The following is a 21786-nucleotide window of genomic DNA, read 5'->3' on the forward strand; positions in this document are numbered from 1 at the left end:
ATATTGGTTCTGCCTCTGTGCTTCAGCAAGGTCCTTTCGTAAGGAAATCACTGAGTGGCTAAGTTGTTCTTTCTCTACGTTGAGTCGTTGTGCTTCCTCCCCTATTCGCAGCTGCTCGCGTTTCACCTGCAAGTGACAAAAAGCATCTGGTGAAATAGCCACATGAGAAAGACAAGGATGGATACAAAAGAAAAGTCTGCGGTGTATTCATATAAAAGGAAGAAGTACCAGGGTAGACAACATTCTTCTGGAGTAATATATTTATCAAAGGCAGACAGCAATATTACATGATATATTGTTAGAATGTTTTATATATATATATATATATAATACACAACAGCCATGAATATCTTGTAAATTATATCCTTATAAGCGGTGAGTAGTGATGTAATCAGTTATAAACGGTGAGTAGTGATGTCGTTTTTGTCACATGACTCACTAAAACTTGTGTTTTATAATAAATAAAGTCAGGGCTGGATTTACATAGCAGGCACCCCTAGGCCCACTGTCATTCGTCACCCCATCACTTCCCTTTAATTCAATCAAATTTTCATCGGGGCCAGAGCAATGGGGATTGGCATACAAGAAATTTTAAAAACGATGCGCCTCCCCAGTGTTTCTGAACCAATGTGGGTGTGGTTGGGCAGCATGCCGCCCCCTATAATCCTGCCACCCTAAGCCCGGGCCTTGGTGGCCTCTCCATTGGAAAATATTAGGCTATTAGACAGGGTCGGACTGGGAGGCCCGGGGCCCACCGGGACTGCTGTTCCAGGGCCCCCCTCCGACCCCATGTTCCTCTGCTGCGCCGAGCTCAGTGCGCATACATGAGCATGTGCGAGTGGCGGCGCTCGCCGCACATGCGCAGAAAGCACTGTGCATCGGCAAAGACTTTTTTCCCCCCCAAAGTAGAATTATCAGGAGTGGGGGTCTGGCCCAGCTGGGGCCCACCGGGTTTTTTCCCGGTGTCCCGCCGGGCCAGTCCGACACTGCTATTAGAAGTAACCTCGGCGTTCCATGACCTGTATGGAACTCCTCTGTGACTTATAATATCCTTATATTTTACAATAGGGGGTACTTTAATCACTATATATTAGGGATGCACCAAATCCAGGATTCAGTTAAATCCTTGTGCCTGGTTGGAAGGGAAATCAAGTGACTTTTCGCCAAAACAAAGATGTAAAATATTTCTCCCCAACTTTTTCCTTTCCTTCCCCTATTTATATATTCATTTTGGTTCGGTATTCGGCTGAATCTTTAAGGAAGAATTCAGAGATTTGGCCGAATCCCAAATAGTGGAGCCGTCGTCAGGATAATGACAGGAAGTGTGGCACATCATTATATCATCCCCTGAGCCAATCAGGGTCATTCACTCAGGGTATCCCATGTGTGAACAATTCACATATACATATATTAAAATATCTATAAAAAATGGGTGTAAAGTGATAGTGCTCATATCACAAATTCATTGTGATCATAAATTCTAGGCCTATATCTCAAATCTATATGTGAGGCCATCAAGTGAGTAGTATATAAAAAATGTTATAAAAAGATTTTTTTAAAAAAGGGAAGACACATATATGTATAGTATCTCCTTATATGCATCCAGTATCTATTAAGCAATATTTTGTAACATTGCAATCAAAATCACCTGATATTTTACAAACTGTAACAATGTAAAACTCATAATGTTACTATCTAGGTTGATATGCCTGAGCTCACTGTAAAAAGGGAATTCACAAATATAAATATTAGCAGGGTCAACAAAATCTCACTATAGACTGTGGTATATAAACGATTCTAACCACTACGGCTATACAATATCCATTCTAACCTGACCATCCATCTAGTCAATAAGAAAAGGTTATGAATCAAATAAAGCTTGCCAGAGAGTACATTTCATTTAGCCCTCTAAAGTCCAAAGTTCGCATCCACTTAGCTTCCCGCTGTAATAATAGTTTGGACCTATCTCCACCTTTCCGTACAGGAGGGATATGGTCGATAAGCACTGCGCGTAGAGATGGTAAAGGATGCTTACATATCATAAAATGTCTAGCCAAGGGAGTGTCAGCTTTACCAGTGGCTAGAGCTGCACGTATGACAGAGCGATGGTTATTCATGCGCATGCGAAATGTAGTGATGCATTTTCCGACGTAGTAGAGGCCACACAGACATATTATACAATATATGACAAAATCCGAGGTGCATGTCAGCCTGTGAGAGATCTTGTAGCGCTTGCCACTATGTGGATGGGCAAAACTTTCACCAGTTATTAAACATCCACATGTCTTACAGCCCACACATTTATAGCAACCGGTTCTGTTGGATCTAAGCCATGTATCAACTTTATCAGTATAGAGGTCTGTCACCATTAACAAATCCCTTAGGGATCTACCTCTACGATGTGTACATAGAGGCGCTGGCATGTTGGTAAAGAGCAAATTAGTATCCATCTGCAGTATCGGCCAATGTTTCTTAACCACTGTAATAATTCTCCGGCTTGCAGGTGTATATTTAGTGAAAGCCATCCTCTCCAAATCCTGTGTTGCCCTTTCCTTAGTACTCCCATTCTGCCCAAACATCTTCGATGCCCTATCCAGTTCAGCATTCAGAAAGTCAAATTTGTAACCCCTCTCAAGAAAGCGGTCCCTCATTTCCAGTGCTTGCTGTTTAGCTGTCACCAAGTCAGTATTGATCCTAAACACTCTCAGAAACTGAGAATAGGGTACAGATTTAAGAATAAAAGGGGAATGGAAGCTATGTGCATTATATTATATGTGCTGTTATATGCACTCTAGACTTAAAAAACCAGAGCCAAAAATGGAGGGTGCACAAATATACACAGAAGGTGGGGATTTATTAGCTACAGATATCTTGGAAATAACACTTTTTCTCTCCCCATTTATTCTGTTGGCAATGACCTGCATTTTTAGAACAATTCTAACAAGTGTGAACCATTATTTTTAAGGGTTACAGGACACAGGGAGGCTCATTTATCAAAGGTCGAATTTCAAATTCATGTGAATTCGACTGGTAGGTTATTTAAGAAAAAATTGAAATGTATAATATTCGACCGAATGGTTCCGACCCGAAAATTCGAACCGTATTCAATTCATACAAATCAAGTTTTTCTCCTGGAAAAAAACCCCTCAAATGTCAGGAAAGTTTTGATTTGTACATGATCTCTCTAGGCTTTAGGTGGTGAATATTCAAATTAACTGTTTCTATGGTTGAGGTATAAATCTCACTTTCGAATAGGGGGATTAAAATTTGAATGTGTGCATTTTGACACTCGAAAATTCGAATTCAAATTTATTATCCAACCCTTGATAAGTCTGCCGCTTGCAGTTTTGATTATCATTATTCCTCATTTATTTATATCCGGCATATTAAGCAGCGCTTTACAGAGATTATACATCATTCACATCATAATCTGAAAGAAAAGCACTGTAGGTGGTAAAGTGTCCTTAATCAATGTTAGCAGAATTTTGCTCCCTATCAAAGTTGATGCATTTTTTAAAATGCCACGTGTCAAAGCCCTTAGTGACTAAGATTAACGGTAATGGCACACTTTGCGATGTGCAGCATTCTGTCACCCCAGCAATTTATCCTTCATAGGTAGGGGGACATAATTCTGCAAATCTCCTCCCATTCAAAGCAAAAGTGCTACAGCATGATAGTGACTTGTTCTGTTTAAAGGAGAAGGAAAGGTTAAAATTAAGTAAGCTTTATCAGAAAGGTCTATATAAATACAACAGTAAACCCTCAATGTAAAGCTGCTCTGAGTCCTCTGTCAAAAGAAACACAGCATTTCTTTCCTTCTATTGTGTACACATGGGCTTCTGTATCAGACTTCCTGTTTTCAGCATAAACCTCCAGGGCTAGGGCTTGAGCATGCTCAGTTTGCTTCTCTCCCCTCCCTGCTGTAATCTGAGCCCAGAGCTATAAGTGAGCAGGGAGAGACTCAGACGGGAAATTGTCACACCAAGCTAATATGGCAGCTGCTATCCTAAACAAACAGAGAGAGTTTCTAGAGCTGTTTACTAAGATATGGTAAAGCATTCTGCAGAATAAATATAGTTTTATAACGTGGACTATTATGGCTAATCTATTGGCAATAAACTGCTTCTGTAACTTTCCTTCTCCTTTAAGGACAGGGTTGTATTGCTTGAAAATGCAAGTTTTTTGGCAATACATTCATGTCACTAAGCAAAGAAATGGGGTGGGGATTAGCAGCATTTTGCTACTCCTTCTGAGCAATAACATTCTCGGGCAACAGAAGGCTTAAATTTTTAATATGTACCATTGAGTTACTACTGACTTGTACATTATATGTGGAAAATGAGCTGAACAGAAGCATCTCTAATATCTGACCTTGTCTAGAGTGGCTCTCAGTGTGTTGTTCCCTTTCTCCAAAAGAACAGCAGAGTGTTGGATCTCTTGCCTGTCAAGCTCAACCTGTGACTTGTCTCCTTGCAGGACCTTCAGCTTCTCTTGCAGCTCTAGCAGTGCTGCTCCCTGCTCCTCTTCTCTCTGTTGCTGTTTCAACAGGGTCTAAGATTTACGGTTTAAGAGATAAACAAGGCAAACTGATGTTATAAATTGTAAATGTGCATCCCTGGTAATTCTAAAAATCTTAAGGCAAGTGACCATAATAGCTCAGTTTTTTTTCCATTAATGTTGCTGATCATGAGCCTTTAACATTAGAAGGGTAAACAAAAGATTAGGTTCGTTACTGATGTTCTAGGGATAGCAGGACAGAACTGGCATACTAAAACACGTGGCCCTACAGCTGTATTTCTGGTTGATGGGAGCTGCCGGGATCTGCAGCAACAACTTTGGGGGTTTACATGTTAACAGCTGAGTGAGAATAACTTGAAATTCTAGTGCAGCACTGGACATGTCTGCTTTTTTGTTTTAAATGTAATTTTTGCTGCTTCCCAGCGTGGCATATTGTGGCATTTCTGAGCATTTTAGCAGCACTTTGGCATCCATTGTACCTGCTGCAAATCCTGTAATTGTGCCTTCAGCTCTCTGCAAGTCAGGTGCATCTCTTCCAGCTGCTGCTGCTGCTCCTGAATGGTCTGTGAGAGACGCAGGTTGTGCCTCTTGCTCTCACTCAATCCCTGCCTCACAGAATCCAGACGCTCCTAAAGTGAGGACAGACACAGTTGTACAATATTAAAAAGATGTATTTACTGCAATAAGAGACCAATCCCTGAATTATTTGTCCTTACAAACACACATATTTACATAACCTCTGTATAAATAGAATGTTTGTTCCCAACTTACTTACCTGAAGTACTCTCCTATCTTGTTCAGCAGCAGTCAGTGCTCCCTGTAACCTGCTCACATCCTCTTGTAGGTTACCTCTGCCAGCTGTAGCTTCCCCCAGAGCCTGTGTCAGGCCTTGTGACTTTTCCAGTAGTTGCCTTTCCCCATCCTGTGCCTTGGAAAATGCCAAATTCATCCTCTGTACCTCAGTTTGCAGGGAGGCCTCTCTATCCTCACTGTCTTTTAGTTGCTCCTGCAGGTGATAAGCTCTTTCCTGTAGAGTATGAACTTCTGCCTCTCTCTCTGCCAGACTCATCCTTGTGCGTTCTAGCTCCCCCTCTAGGGATCGCTTCCGCAGCTCCAGCTCTGTTCCACGGTTCTCTGAGGCCTCTAGCACTTCTCTTAGTCCCTTGCATTCCAACTCCTGGCGATTCTCAGCATTTCGAGCTCGACACAAACGATCCTATAATAAACAAGAATGCTATACCACTACCCATATACCATCTAATTACAGGAACACCTGTCTCCAGCTCTAAAATGCCACAAAGAAAAAAGTCAGCCAATACAATACTTGCTTACTATGTGGACTGAGAAAATGTAGGGCAGCAGAGTTGCTTCAGCTTTGACATTGGACAAGTACAGAGGTATTTTCCCAGGTACTGGGAAAGCGATTTGAACGATTTAAATGATGCTCAAGGAGCCAAGGTTTTTTTCTGTGCTCTCCCTAGTTATTCTAAGGTATGCACTAAAGGGGTCAAGGTTCTTTATAGGGATACTGTCATGGGAAAACATGTTTTTTTCAAAACGCATCAGTTAATAGAGCTGCTCTAGCAGAATTCTGCACTGAAATCCATTTTTCAAAAGAGCAAACAGATTTTTTTATATTCAATTTTGAAATCTGACATGGGGCTAGACATTTTGTCAATTTCCCAGCTGCCCCTGGTCATGTGACTTGTGCTCTGATAAACTTCAATCACTCTTTACTGCTGTACTGCAAGATGGAGTGATATCACCCCCTCCCTTTCCCCCCAGCAGCCTAACAACAGAACAATGGGAAGGTAACACAAGATAACATCTGCCTGGTAGATCTCAGAACCACACTCAATAATAAAAGCCAAGTCCCACTGAGACTGATTCAGTTACATTAAGTAGGAGAAATAACAGCCTGACAGAAAGTAGTTCCATCCTAAAGTGCAGGCACAAGTCACATGACTGGGGCAGCTGGGAAACTGACAATATGTCTAGCCCCATGTCAGATTTCAAAATTGAATATAAAAAAATCTGCACTTTTGAGAATTGGATTGCAGTGCAGAATTTTGCTGGAGTAGCACTTTTAACTGATGTGTTTTGAAAAAAACATGTTTTCCCATGACAGTATCCCTTTAAGTCTCCTCATACTTAGTCAGAACTATATGCTCAACGGGCCAATGTACTTTCAGACCTCTTTCTAGTAATCCTGAGTTATAGGCATTAACTTTTAAAAAAATCTTGATCCACAGGGTATATTATAACAATAACAAGGACCAAATGGCATAAAATCAGCCCAGGCATCTTTTCAATTTGTCTGTGTTGAACCCAAAAATCAATAAAACTTCTTAGCAGGCCTCCATGGCAGAAGATAGTCAGTATGTGATGTAATGGGTGTGGTTGTTTGCAAACTGAAAGAAAATGTGACCAGAAGTCTTTCACCAGATATCTGGACTCATGGACCATTATACTTAGATGAGCTACATAGCTTTGATATCTATATCACACAGCATTACTGTTGGTATTAGTCACCTGTAAATCTCGCTTTTCATCCTCACATATTCGCAAAGTGTGCTCCAACTCGGTTATCCGCTCACCAGATGCTTGTCGCTCTGCCTCAACATGGCGCAGATTATCTTGCAACAGACGCATCTCTGTGTGTGCAGTGCCCAAACGCTCCTCTGTTCCACGCTGCCCTGCAAAGGAAACAATATAGTATTAGCACTAATAGTGCAATATTAAAGTAGGGCTGGCTGAGGAACATGGCAGCTGTAGTTTGCAACAAGGCAATGGCTTCAGTTTTGCTATTCTTGTTTTAGGGACTGAAAACAAAGGCCAATGTGGCAGGAAGATGAGTTTCCATTCTCTGATCTCCTGATCTGAAGCTCAGATGCACGACTGCCCATAGAAATGACAGAGGCCAGTAAATACAGGACTTGTGGGCACAGATCAGGATAGTTATAATCTTATTATTGATTGCAAATGCAGGACCAAGGAATGTCAAACTCCCCCCCCCAAAAAATTTTGTCTAATAAAAAAAAAAAATTCTAAGCAACTCTGCAATATACATTCATTATATACATTTTCTATGGTTTTTAGGTTATTTGTATATGTATTTCTATTGAAATGTATATTTGTCCCTTTCTATTGTCTGCCCTGGTGGCTCAGACCGTGGATACAATGTATAAGACAAGACAGCCGATTAAAGGGGTTGTTCACCTTCCACACACTTTTTTCAGTTCAATTGTTTTCAGATTGTTCACCAGAAATAAAGACTTTTTCCAATTACTTTCAATTTTGAATTTTTTACTGTTTTTCCAAAATCTAAGTTTAAAGTTGAATATTCGTGTCTCTGGTGTTTGAGTCCGGCAGCTCAGTAATTCAGGTGCGGATTCTGAACGGTTACAATTTTGCAACATTTAGTTGATACATTTACTTTCAATTTTGAATTTTTTACTGTTTTTCCAAAATCTAAGTTTAAAGTTGAATATTCGTGTCTCTGGTGTTTGAGTCCGGCAGCTCAGTAATTCAGGTGCGGATTCTGAACGGTTACAATTTTGCAACATTTAGTTGATACATTTCTCAGCAGCATCTCTGGAGTATTAGCAACTATTGTATCAATTCTAACAGCTGCCTGTAATGAAACCCAGAGATTCTGCTCAGCAGGGACAAAGATAAGAAATGTAGCAACTAAGGGGCAGATTTACTAAGCTCGAGTGAATTTTCAAAGTTAAAAAAGTTCAAATTTTGAAGTAATTTGATCGATCGAATACGCTAAAAATCCTTCGACTTCGATATTCGAAGTTGAAGGATTTCAATTCGAGGGTCGAATTTCGAAGTTTTTTCAACTTCGAAATTCGACCCTCAATGTATCAATTTAGAACAGTTTACAGGGTCGGCGACCCGATCTCCCAGAGCTGCTTTAGAAGGTGAAAAAGTACACTTTACACTTCAATATTCGACAAATGGTCAGAAAATGAAAATTAATTGGAAAAAGCCTTTATTTCTGGTGAACTATCTGAAACCAATTGAACTGGAAAAAGTGTTGGAAGGTGAACAACCCACTTAACAGACCAGCTTTGCTGGGGACTTTTGCAACAGCCAATCGTTAAAAAGCAAATGCTGCTGTCAATAGCAACTGTTTTTACAAATAACTGTAAAAGCACTGAAAATGAATAAATGTATATTATAAAGTTGTTTAGAGTTATGTTTTCTTCTATTAGGCATTTTTTTTATTTTGGTGTTAACTTGCCCTTTAATTGCTTGGCTTGCCGCGATCTAAAGCAAGAGTTTTCAGTAAACAATGTCTATATACTTTTACAGGAACCCAATCATAAATATGTAGTGTTGTCTTGCTGAGTAAAATAAGGGGTACCCCCAGGCACTAGGTTCAATGTTATTGCACAGTACAACCAAGTTAAGTTTTTCATGATGGGTTTGCAAATGGAACACTCTGTGGATGACATTATGTACGAGCAGCAGCTCCCCCACATAAATAAACAGTTAATAAAGAAACAAATGATAAAAAAATAGGAAAGCCTTCTCTTTATATGTAAGTTGTGGATGGTTCTACCACCATACACAGGGTTAACCCTCTGTAGACCCACCATCTGACCCTAATATTATTTTTATATGGTATCATGATTTTAAGAGTGGGAACATGTGGATATAACAGATGAGCCCTGTAATGAATAACCCTCCTTGTAGTAGAACTTGTGATGTGGTGAGTCAATTCTAAGTGCAAAATAGGAAAAGATTAAGCTTACAAGGTACCCAAAAATAAATGCAAATGTGCTTGTATTGATGCTATTCATTAAAGTTACTTGTGTTCAAACACACTCCTTGCACCACCCCACTATGTGGCCATACGTTTGTCCTTCCTTAAAGGAATTGTTCAGTGTAAAAATAAAAACTGGGTAAATAAGATGGGCTGTGCAAAATAGAAAATGTTTCTTGGTTTACACTGACTGGTTACCAGGCAGTGACCAATCACTTGAGGGGGGGCCACATGGGTCATAACTGTTGCTTTTGAATCTGAGCTGAATGCTGAGGATCAATTACAAACTCACTGAACAGAAATTTACCATGTAGCCCCCCTTCAAGTCGCTGACTAACTCAGAGTTAGAGAGCTGAAAAGCAGGAAGTAGTGTTCTGTCTATTATGTTACACATCCAGTCACTCCAGCCTTTATACATTACATTTTTGGCTAACTAACTATATTAGAAACATTTTTTATTTTGCACATCTATTTACACAGTTTTTATTTTCACACTGAACTGTTCCTTTAAGTGTGTCGCTGACACTGGAGAACCCTGGAGTTACCACCACCCTGTACGATTGTGCCTATAGGTGCTACAGACTTGCGTCCACCAAAAGGATACCAATACTGTTTTTGACTCATATGCCAGAAGTCTTGCGATGCCTTTTCCTATTATACTAGCTGCAACTTGCATGTGATGCACATCAGTGCAACTCAGCACATGGCTGCAATGATGCTGGAATTCTGGGGAAAAAACCAATGCGTCGTGGAAAAAAAAACATGGCCACTTTTGCTGTTTGCTAACCAAGAGCATATACACTGTAAGCCAGATCCAAATTTACTTCCAGTGTCTATGCACCAGGGCCCAAAAATGAAGCTGCCAAAAATGATGGCTGTCAATTCTGCCTTACGAGCTGGGGCTGGTACAAGGGAGCGGCCCGTTACCCTGATCAGGGCCGGATTTACATATTGGGCGTGCATCCCTAGGCCTGCCCCTGCTCATTGTCCCCCCCTCTTTGAAATGTGTAAATTTCCATCATCAAGTCCAGAGCACTAAAGAATGGCGCGTGGGAAATCTTAAATCATCAAATATATATATATATATGTGTGTTTATATATCATTTGCTTTAATTCTCATTTAATAAGTGTTGGGTGACAAAGAAAAGATGTTTTTCAGCAAATTCCTCCGAATTCCGTTTTTTAAAGACAGCCCCTATGACATGACCTAGCTGAAACCGGAAGGAGGTGTGTGACTTAAAACCTAAAATGAATAAAACCCAAACGCGTAAAGCTGATAGCACGACATATTGGCGACTTCCAAATAAGATATGCGACAGTTTAAAAAGCTCACATTAGATACTCTTTTTACTGTAAGCTCACAATGTGACAGTAGCAGACGAAGAAGAGATTTAGAGCACAGACAGAAAAGCACATAGGGTCAAACTGAAACAGCAGGTCTTTACTAAAAGAAATCAGGCAAATAAAATTCTAGGAATAGCTGTAATGGCAGTTGGAGTCTTTATGGCAGCTAAGAGGTTAACTTCCCTTGCTTTGCCTCTTATTACTCGCCTTATAAATGTGTCTGGGTTACACCCTTTTAACACATATCCTCAAGCTATTACAAGCATGTTTTTTGTTTGGGCCTCATGTTAGGGTGGTTATATAATGTGCTTAATCAGTACATCACAAAAATTCGGAAACTCTTTGAAACGGCGTTGGGACTTGTGAGATCTGGATGATACAGACAGCACTAAACAAAACACTAAATGGGATTTCACTAATAAATACTTATCCATGTAATAAATATAGGGCAAAATCATTATACAGCTATGGGATCTGTTATCCAGAATGCTCGGGACCTGGGGTTTTCCTGATAATGGATCTTTCCATAATTTGGATTTTCCTACCTACTAGAAAATCATGTAATCATTAAATAAACCCAAATTAATCCTTATGGGAAGCAAAACCAGGCTGGTTTTGCTTCCCATAAGGATTAATTAAATCTTAGTTGTGATCAAATACAAGCTACTGTTTTATTATTACAGAGAAAAAGGCAATCATTTTGAAAAATGTAAACTATTTGGATAAAACGGAGTCTATGGGAGATGGCCTTTCCATAATTCGGAGCTTTCTGGATAACGGGTTTCCGGATAAAGGATCCCATACCTGTACCAGCTACTTATTGCCAAAGCATAACTATAAGACAAGCCAATTTTGACCAAATGTTTATTCTGTACCACTTCAGTGCACTTGGGATGTGGAGTCACACCATGACCCACACCTTCAATTCTTTTCAATAATGTTGAATTTCAATTCAATCTTACAAACAAAAAACAAAACAATGAATCATATGAAACATAGTTACATAGTTAAATTGGGTTGAAAAAAGACAAAGTCTATCAAGTTCAACCCCTCCAAATGAAAACCCAGCATCCATATACAGCATCCATATACACTGACACTGACCCCTTCATACACTCACATAAACTGTGTATATACACCAATATCTATACTAATTGTAGAATAATATACTTGTCCAAGAAATCATCAAGCCACTCTTAAAATCATTAACAGAATCAGCCATCACCTGGCAGTGCATTCCACACTGTCCTCTCTGTGAAGAACCACCTACATTGCTTCAAATGAAAGTTCTTTTCTTCTAGTCCAGTGATCCCCAACCAGTGACTCTTGAGCAACATGTCACTCTCCAACCCCTTGGATGTTGCTCCCAGTGGCCTCAAAGCAGGGGCTTATTTTTCAATTCCAGGTTTGGAGGCAAGTTTTGGTTCTATAAAACCAGGTGCACTGCCAAACAGAGTCTCCTGTAGGGATGTAGCGAACGGCGGAAAAAATGTTCGCGAACATATTTGCGAACTTGCGTCAAAAATGCGAACGGTTCGCGAACGTCGCGAACCCCATAGACTTCAATGGGAAGGCGAATTTTAAAAGCTAGAAAAGACATTTCTGGCCAGAAAAATGATTTTAAAGTTGTTTAAAGGGTGCAACGACCTGGACAGTGGCATGCCAGAGGGGGATCAAGGGCAAAAATGTATCTGAAAAATAAATTGTTGACACAGCGCTGCGTTTTGTGCTGTAAAGGGCAGAAATCACACTACGTCACTCAGGTGATGTTTCTGGACACGGAATGTGAAAAAGCTCACACAGCTAGGTGGCACTTGGTTAAAGACTGGGCAAACAATGCCTGCAAGGGCAACGTATACAGTAGTGGATACGGAATATATTATTGCTGCTGTAAAAACATCACTCAGGTGATGTTTATGGACACGGAATTATTATTGTTATTTAGACAGAATGTGAAAAAGCTCACACAGCTAGGTGGCAGTTGTTTGAAGAACACACTGGGCAAACAATGCCTGCAAGGTCAACGTATACACTACAGCAGTGGATACGGAATATATTATTGCTGCTTGGAAAACGTCACTCAGGTGGTGTTTCTGGAGACGGTATTATTATTGATATTTAGACAGAATGTGAACAAGCTCACACAGCTAGGTGGCAGTTGTTTGAAGAACACACTGGGCAAACAATGCCTGCAAGTGCACTACTATTGGTGCACTACTATGAAGAACAGCAAACAGCACTGGACACGTTAAAGAACAGTAAGATAAGTAAAATAAAAAAATATATATATATGTATATTAAAAAAAAAAAATTACTCTGGTTGGTGCTGAACTACTAGGAGCAGCACACCAGTCCCACTCCCCAACACAGCTAGACTAATAGCACTGGGCTCTTATAGTAGCAAAGTAAAAAAACAAAAAAGAAAATAAAAGCAGTCCTTACAAGGACTATTGGGTTATTACAGCAGTCAGCAGATGAGATCAGAAGCAGTGCCCACAGCAGCTACATACAGAGCACTGCAGTAGAAGGTAGATTACTAGTCAGCAAAGCTAACTAACCTAAACTCACTGTCCCTCAAATCCCTGCAGAGTTCTGTCCCTACAATACAGAGCAGTATCAAGTAGATTACTAGCCAGCAAAGTTAATATCAGCTGTCCCTCAAATCACTAAACAGCTCTCTCCCTACACTAGCTCTTCCAAGCACACACAGGCAGAATGAAAAAACGCTGCAGGGCTTCAGTTTATATATGGAAGGGGAGTGGTCCAGGGGGTGTGGGGGTGGTCCAGGAGGGAGAGCTTCCTGATTGGCTGCCATGTATCTGCTGCTCTAGGGTGAGAGGGCAAAAATAAGCGCCAGCTAAGGCGAACCCAAATTGGCGAACGTCGCGCGACGTTCGCGAACATTCGGCGGACGCGAACGGTCGATGTTCGCGCGAATTAGTTCGCGGGCGAACAGTCCGCGACATCCCTAGTCTCCTGTAGGCTGACAATCCATACAGGGGTACCAAAAAGCCAATCACAGTCTTTATTTGGCAGCCCCAATGACTTTTTCATGCTTGTGTTGTTTCCCAAGTTTTCTTTATATTTGAATGTGGCTCACATGTAAAAAAGTTTGGGGATCCCTGCTCTAGTCTAAAGGGTTGGCCTCTGGTCATCTTCATTATGGATCAACGCACCATAGTGTCTATAATGTCCTCTAATATACATGTAAAGTGTAATCATGTCCCCTCACAAGCGCCTTTTTTCCAGAGAAAACCACACCAGGGGGCACATTTACTAAAGGTCGAAGTGAATTCAAAGTGAATTTTCGAATTTAAAAACTTCGAATTTCGACTTAATTTTTGGGTACTTCCACCATTGAATAGGCCAAATTCGACTTCATCTTCGATTCAAATTGAAAATACTTCGAATATTCGACCACTTGAAAATCGAATTACTGTCTCTTTGTGACACTTCGCCACCTTAAACCTGCCGAATTGCTATGTTAGCCTATAGGGACCTCCTAGAACCTATAGCCAACATTTGGCTTAGTTTTTAGAAGTCAACGTTTTTTTTTGAAAATCGTTCGATCGATTAAATTGTTCAGAACTTTATTTGCTTTAGAAGCCACAGAATGACACTGGCCGGAATTAGACAACTTGTTATCAACAAGTACACAAGACAAGTCAGTACAAACTTCCCCTGCCCATCTGATAAAGACCTGTTTGGGGTAAATTCAGTTCACCTCTTTAGATATAATACAATCTATATCCAGATAGGTAATTTACTGCTAGGTACTTTCTATAGAGACTTGGCTTCCATCAGTAGCACCCAGAGAGGAAACTGTACAGATCAGTTACTGCAACAATTCACAATATGCTTGCACAACAACACAACTTGATATGAAAGGGAAGTTGGTCTGTAAATGACTTATGCTGGACTCCATGTGTACTATACTGGTACATACAAACTCCTTATTGGTGTCAGCATAAAAGTGGCTTATTCTTACTATTGCACATAACGACTTCGTTTTATTTAGCATAAAGCAAAACAGTGCCAAGTATCACTAAAAAGAAACAATGGTTTAAAGCAGCTTTCTGCACTGAAATCCATTTCTCTATTATATTTAATTTTGAAATCTGACATGGGGCTAGACATATTGTCAGTTACCCAGTTGCCCCCCAGGCATGTGACTTGTGCTCTGATAAACTTCAGTCACTCTTTACTGCTGCACGGCAAGTTGGAACAATGGGAAGGTAGCCAGATAGCAGCTCCCATAACAGCTGCTTGGTAGATCTAAGAACAACACTCAATAGTAAAATCGAGGTCCCACTGAGACACATTAAGTTACATTGAGTAGGAGAAACAACAGCTTGCCAGAAAGCAGTTCCATCCTAAAGTGCAGGGTCTTTCTGAAAGCACATGACCAGGCAAAATGACCTGAGATGGCTGCCTACACACTAATATGACAGCTAAAAAAATACACTTACTGGTTCAGGAATTACATTTTACATTGTAAAGTGAATTATTTGCAGTGTAAACAATGTAATTGAGTAATAAAACTACATCATAAAAATCATGACAGAATCCCTTTAAGAAGTGTGTATGGTTGTAAGTACCTCTGTGAATAACATCAAAGCTCGTTCAATGTGTCCATTTTAATGATTTGCACATAAATGAGCTCAGTGTAAGATGAAATACTTTAGCAACCCCCAGCGTCCTCAGCCAGCCTTTCAACTATTGCTGAACTGCTAAGCATAAGATCGGTGCCAGGAATAATTGTTTAGCAAGAGCTGGGAGGCGGAAAAGTGGAATAAACACAACCTGGAAGCAGCAGTACAGCTATTGCTTATTTTTTTCTATTCGGTTTACTCTTTCAATTATGCCGAAACAATTCCTCAAAGGTTTGTAAAGTGTAAAAAAAGTGAAAACTGATATACAGTTGTGGAAATTATTTATTAAATAAAATCTGCTATGATGCAACACATTCATCAAGGTGCTTTGTCAGGGCCACCCATGCTCACTGACTGAAACGGAACGAATTTGATTGGTTGTTGCTGAAGCTGGGACTCCATGACTGGGGAACTGCACTTTGCCTAAAGTCTTGCTGGCCTGAAATCAAGGAGGTACCTTCTTGGAGGTCAGCAAGCTGTCTCTGTAACTTCTGCTGTTGGCTCTGCAGTCTCTCACATGTATTTATGCTGTCTTCTAGCTGTCTGCGGAGAGACAGTACCTGGATACCAGCCTCATCCTGAGGTAGAGAGACACAGACTATGAGTAGGAGTTATGGTACACAGAGACAATGTAGGCGTTGACACAAAATACCCCAAAGTGGCAGGTATCTGTTAAAACCTGCAAGCATCTTGTCTTGGTCTGCATTAGCACAGATGTTGTGTAATATTTTTAAGCAGATAGTTGTGGTTTAGAATAGTGGAAACATGATGCAGCTGGCACAATTTAATAAAAAATCATCTTTCAGAGCATAAGAATGATTATTCTGCTGAGACAACAATTTGCAGCCTAGTTACAGCTGATCATCCTGTGGCATTATTGGGAACCTTTAGCAAATACTGCTTAAACGCACAGATGAAGTCTTTTCCAACCCGGGCAATTTTTTGTCTAATATCAGTTGGGCAGACTTAACTTAAAGGAGAATTAATCCTAAAAATGACTATGGCTAAAAATGCCATATTTTGTATAATGAATTTATTGCACCAGCCTAAATTTTCAGCTTCTCAATAGCAGCAATGATCCAGGACTTCAAACTTGTCACATGGGGTCATGTCTGTGACACTCACATGCTCAGTGGGCTCTGAGCAGCTGTTGAGAAGCTAAGCTTCGGGGTCGTCACAAATTATCAAGCAGAAAATGAGGGTTTTCTGTAATATAAGATGATGCTACAGGGCTGATTATTAAATTCTAATGCTAGTTGCACTGGTTTCTGTGCTTTAGTTCTCCTTTAAGCACCCCATACACAGACCAATCAGTTGCTGACTAGGTCTGGAGGGGACGGCTAGGGCCCAACGATCAGATCAGAATGGAGGATTGCAGGACCGCATCAACGAACAGTTGCAGCCCCAATCCGACGGGATTATTTACCCTGCCTGATCGGCATCTGGTATCGGCCAGGTATCGATCGAGGACGTCTGTCGGATGGCCCCGCAAACAGGCCAATAAGCTACCGGCTTGATCTGTCTGCAGCTTTTATCGGCCCGTGTATGGCGGCCTTTAGGTGCAAGATAGAAAGAGATGGAATAGGAAGTCAATAATTCAAAATCTTTTAATAGGTTCATATATGATATATTAAAGGTCAGCATAAATGTGACCATTGTATACAGTAGTAGTGTTACAGGACATGCAGCATTTTGACAGGAGTTTAGATCTCCCTTATCTGAATGTCAGGACTATTCTGTTGTAACGTAGGAGAAGTGCAATGCTTCCCATAGACATTTGCTTATTCTGCAGGCATGAGCAACACAATATGCATACACCAAGAGGCACATTTATCAAGGGTCGAATTTTGAATTTTTGTGAGGTTTTTAAACTCCCTTAAATTCAAAAAAATAGAATTTCCCCAGGAGTCACCACATAAATCAGATGTTAAGAACAAGGTACTCTTAATTGTTTTTCTTTTCCCTTTCAATGTTATGTATGAGAATAATAATGTTGGACACTATAATATCTTAGCATGCTTTACAATGAACAGTTAAGAGGAGACTTGTGCTCTGACTATAGAGTGTATACGTTCGAAATAATTTAACAATGGCTTTATCCGTCATTCTTTGTTTTTTTCAATAAAGACATATTTAAAAAAAAAAATATATAGAATTTGTAAAAGTTGGACGAATCCGAATTCAATCAAACCTGATTTCTCTAAAAAACTCAAATGTCAGGAAGGCTACAAACAACTCCAAATCGACCCCTGTACCTCTCCCATTGACTTATACAGCAATTTGGCAGGTTTTAGGTGGCGAATAATCAAATTCGAATTCTTAAAGGGCCAGAGTATAATAAAACTCGAAAATCGTATTTGAATTTTTAAAAGACCTCGAATCGAGTTTGGATAATTCCCTAGTCAAATTCGACAGTTTTGACCATGAAATAAATTTAAAAATTTGAATCCAAATTTTCAATTCGACCGTTAAAAAATCTGCCCCCAAGTGTTATGTAAGTGGTATTAGGCAGTATAAGTCATAGGTGGCTTGTGCAACATTGCTTCTGTTTTACACTCACCCTCTCTCTCTGAGTGTCTCTTAGTTCCTGCATAAAGTCTTTCAGTGCTTGTTTCACAACCTCAGGCTCAAGTTCTGGGTATGGAGAACGGCTGCGATCAGGAGATACTCCCCGAGAGGATGGAGTCACTCGGCCCTCCATTGATGAATTTTGAGAGGAATCGAGACCTGCAAAATGAAACGTGAGAACAAGCTTTATCACAAAGAATATATTAATCAGTCTGGCACATTTGGAAGCCCATTTATCAAAGATCGAATTTCGAATTCATGTGAATTTTTTTGAATATACTGGAAATTCGATTAGGAGGTTATTTAAGAAAAACATTTGATCAAATTTGAATCTAATTTGAACAATCTCGAATCGAGTATTTTCCTCCAAAAAACTTGAATGTCAGGAAGGCTATTAACATCATCAAATGGGTCAACGGACCTCTCCCATTGACTTATACATGAACTCGGCAGGTTTTAGGTGTCAAATAGTAGAATTCTAATTATTACCAGGGTAAAGATTTTATAAATCTCGAATTTTGAATCAAATTTGAATTATTCACAATTTTGACCAAAAAAACTATTCACATTTTTCTATTTGACTCTTGATAAATCTGCCCCTTGGTGTAGTAGTGTCAAACTTCATTTTAATTATTTTTTTTTAATAAATCTTAAGACATAATGTAAAATACAGGTATGGGAACTGTTATCCAAAATGCTTGGGACCTGGGATTTTCTGGATAAGGATTTTTGCATAATTTGTATCTTCATACCGTAAATCTACTATAAAATCATGTAAACATGAAATAAACCCTGGCTTATTCCAATAAAGATTAATTATATCTTAGTTTTGATCAAATACAAGGTACTGTTTTATTATAAAAGAGAAAAAGGAAATCATTTTTAAAAATTTGGATTATTTTGATAGAATGGAGTCTATGGGGGACGCCCAATCCGTAATTCGGAGCTTTCTGGATAATAGGTTTCTGGATAACGGATCCTATACCTCTACTACCATGTTAAAGTAAGTGGCAAGCTTTTTTTTCTATAGCACTTGCAAGAGGATCAGAGAGCCTTCTTGCTTAAACCACAGGTGAAAGAATTAAGTAATTTTTGGTGCGTGAACAGGCACACGTTTTTACAATCCTAACACTAATTTGCAAATGTAAATTAAGTTTTGGATTGGGCAGAACTTTGTGAAATCGAATCAGCTGAATTCCAAAAAAGTGGATTCCCTAATTTTTGCTCTATGCAAAACTTACTAACGTTCTTCCAGACTGCATTGGTGTCATTTACAATATATATATAAGGAATGAACTACATAGTAGGAGTTGAAAGTGTTATGTTTAAGCCATAGTAAGACTGTCTCTAACTTTTGTAGTTGTTTTAGTAGTGATATTTGGTCTTAGTCCTGAATATCTATATACACCCCATTTTTATGTGAAAACTCAATTAAAGTCTATGGGAAAATTTGGAATTAAAGGTATTTTTATTTCTAAAATACACTGTTTACATTGCAAATACAGTAATTCACTCTACAATATAAAATTCCTAAACCAGCAAGTGTATTTTATTAGTTGTAATATTGGTGTGTAGGCAGCCATCTCATGTCATTTTGTCTGGTCATGTGCTTTCAGAAAGAGCCAGCACTTGAGGATGGAAATGCTTTCTGCCAGGCTGTTGTTTCTCCTACTCAATGTAACTGAATGTGTCTCAGTGGGACCTGGATTTTACTATTTAGTGCTGTTCTTAGATCTACCAGGCAGCTGTTATCTTGTGTTAGGGAGCTGTTATCTGGTTACCTTCACATTGTTCTGTTGTTAGGCTGCTGAGGAGGGGGTGATATCAGTCCAACTTTCATTGCAGCAGTAAAGAGTGACTGAAGTTTATCAGAGCACAAGTTACATAACTGGGGGCAGTTGGGAATTTGACAATATGTCTAGCCCCATGTCAGTTTTCAAAATTCAATATAAAAAAATCTGTTTGTTTTTTTGAGAAACAGATTTCAGTGCAGAATTCTGCTGGAGCAACACTATTAAGTGATGCATTTTAAAAAAAAATAATTCCTATGACAGTATCCCTTTAAATTAAGATTGTTCTTTCTCATCAAACTGAATCTGAATTGTATATTGGATAAATTACAACAGTTATATTTTTCATGACCATCCACTGGGAGTGTCTTGGTTGAAAAAGCTGCCATCACATATTCAGAGACGTCACTAAAAGACTGAATTTCAAGATGACTAAGAAAGTGAAGATATTGTACATTTCAGTTTTAGAGGCAACAAAGAGACAATAGAGATAACTATTCTTTGGAAGTGAAGAGAAAGTTAATTTAAACCCAAACAATTCCAAAATAAATTAGGAAAATCTGAAAACTCATCACATTACAGGGGCTTGAGAGTTACAGTGCTATTCTGAAGTTAGTTATACACATGTACAGTAGATATGACAGTCACTATTTTCTTATGTCATCAAGTGTTTATACTTCTTGACTCACCTTTAGTGGGATAGACCGTTCTTCGTGGGGAAGGGCTGCGTCCTCTAACACCAATAGTACGTCTGAGTGCTGAATACAGGCTGTTGACATGGCTCTCTGCCTCTCTGCGAGATGCCTGTGATTTACTCAATTCTGCCTCAAGAGCTCGCACTCTAGCCTCAAAAGCACCTAGCTGAAGACGTAAATCTCCAGACTCACTAGCACATCGTTGAAGCTGTTCCTGCAGGGATTTACAGGCCTCCTGCAAGCGCTGCTCGCCAGCACGGCTCTCACTCAAACGCTGCTCCAGCTCCTTCTCATGTTGACAAGATGATGACTCTAATGCAGACAAATGCTGCTGCAGGGTCAAGATCTAACGATGGCATAAAGGGAATATTAATATATATATATATATATATATATATATATATATATATATATATACACATATATAGAAAAACATGGAAGAGCTCACCCTAAACTTGTTTACCAACTTGCCCGGGTGCTGGTAAACAAGGCAAATAAAGTAACATAGTACCGCATTCAACGGGAATACTTGTGAAAAAATCAAGATTTATTGAAAAAATCTGAAGTTTAGAAAGAGCACAGTATTCCCAGTGAGTGCGGTACTACTCAAAAATATATAAGGAACTGGACACTGGAGAAGTTGAAATAAATGTAGCACAGTGTTATCTTTTAGAGATGAATAATATCTATTATATAATATAATACACTACAGAAGATTTTGGACATATGTTTAGTATGGTATTGCTTTTTAAGCTTGTCATCTGCTTTAAGTAACCCCTACCATCTCTTTTTTTTTGTATAGTATTATTTACAAATATGTTAATGTCTATAATGGAGTAAGAAAGAGACCAATACCTTTTCAGTTGCCAGATTCAGAGTGGAAGCTTAAATCCAATGTAGGTTGGCAATACCTTCCAATTATTAAAACATCAGGAGTACATATAGGTAACTAAAGGCATAACTGCTTTGCTCTTGCTTATGTGCAAAAATAGGACCAAAATAGCTATGTGCAATAATACAAAGAGAAAATTTAAATAAAAGTGTGAACTGTTGCTTTGTGTTATGCTCATATGCTATCGTGGGTATGTTAATGTATACTGGTCCAGTATTAGATTAGAACAGATAGCAGCAAGTTGAGAGTGACTTATAAAAGATGAAGGTGAATGCTTTACCAATTTTTGGTAGATTGGTGTAGTGGTGTTTCTATGGATCATATAACCAGTAGTGGAAGGACTAAATTGGTGTTTTATGGATCATATAACCAGTAGTTGCGTGGAAGGACTAAATTTGTCATCAACCACAGAGAGCTAAAATATGTCTAACTTAAGATGGCCATACATTATAGGATCCGCTCATATGGCGACCTCAACCTAAAATATCAGGCTTAATACGGTTGTTGGCCCTAGGGCCCCAAAAAGGCCAGATAAACTGGTCTAAAGGGA

At 39.3% G+C, this 21786-nt stretch overlaps 1 protein-coding gene across 1 annotated transcript in view; it reads right to left on the bottom strand.

Moving 5' to 3' along the window:
• The window catches only part of LOC108717099 (rootletin), a 110281-nt gene that overhangs the window by 7149 nt on the left and 81346 nt on the right, over positions 1–21786 (bottom strand). The window contains exons 27-34 of the mRNA XM_018263869.2: positions 20339–20690; positions 17852–18018; positions 15749–15869; positions 7051–7214; positions 5294–5734; positions 4998–5147; positions 4372–4551; positions 1–126 (exon numbers count right to left, since the gene is read on the bottom strand). The exon at positions 1–126 is cut by the window's left edge and continues 6 nt beyond it. Coding sequence (XP_018119358.1) covers positions 1–126; positions 4372–4551; positions 4998–5147; positions 5294–5734; positions 7051–7214; positions 15749–15869; positions 17852–18018; positions 20339–20690 — 1701 coding nt within the window. The remainder of the gene's footprint in view (positions 127–4371; positions 4552–4997; positions 5148–5293; positions 5735–7050; positions 7215–15748; positions 15870–17851; positions 18019–20338; positions 20691–21786) is intronic.

The sequence above is a fragment of the Xenopus laevis genome, chromosome 5L, assembly GCF_017654675.1.
Source record: "Xenopus laevis strain J_2021 chromosome 5L, Xenopus_laevis_v10.1, whole genome shotgun sequence".
NCBI lineage: Eukaryota > Metazoa > Chordata > Amphibia > Anura > Pipidae > Xenopus > Xenopus laevis.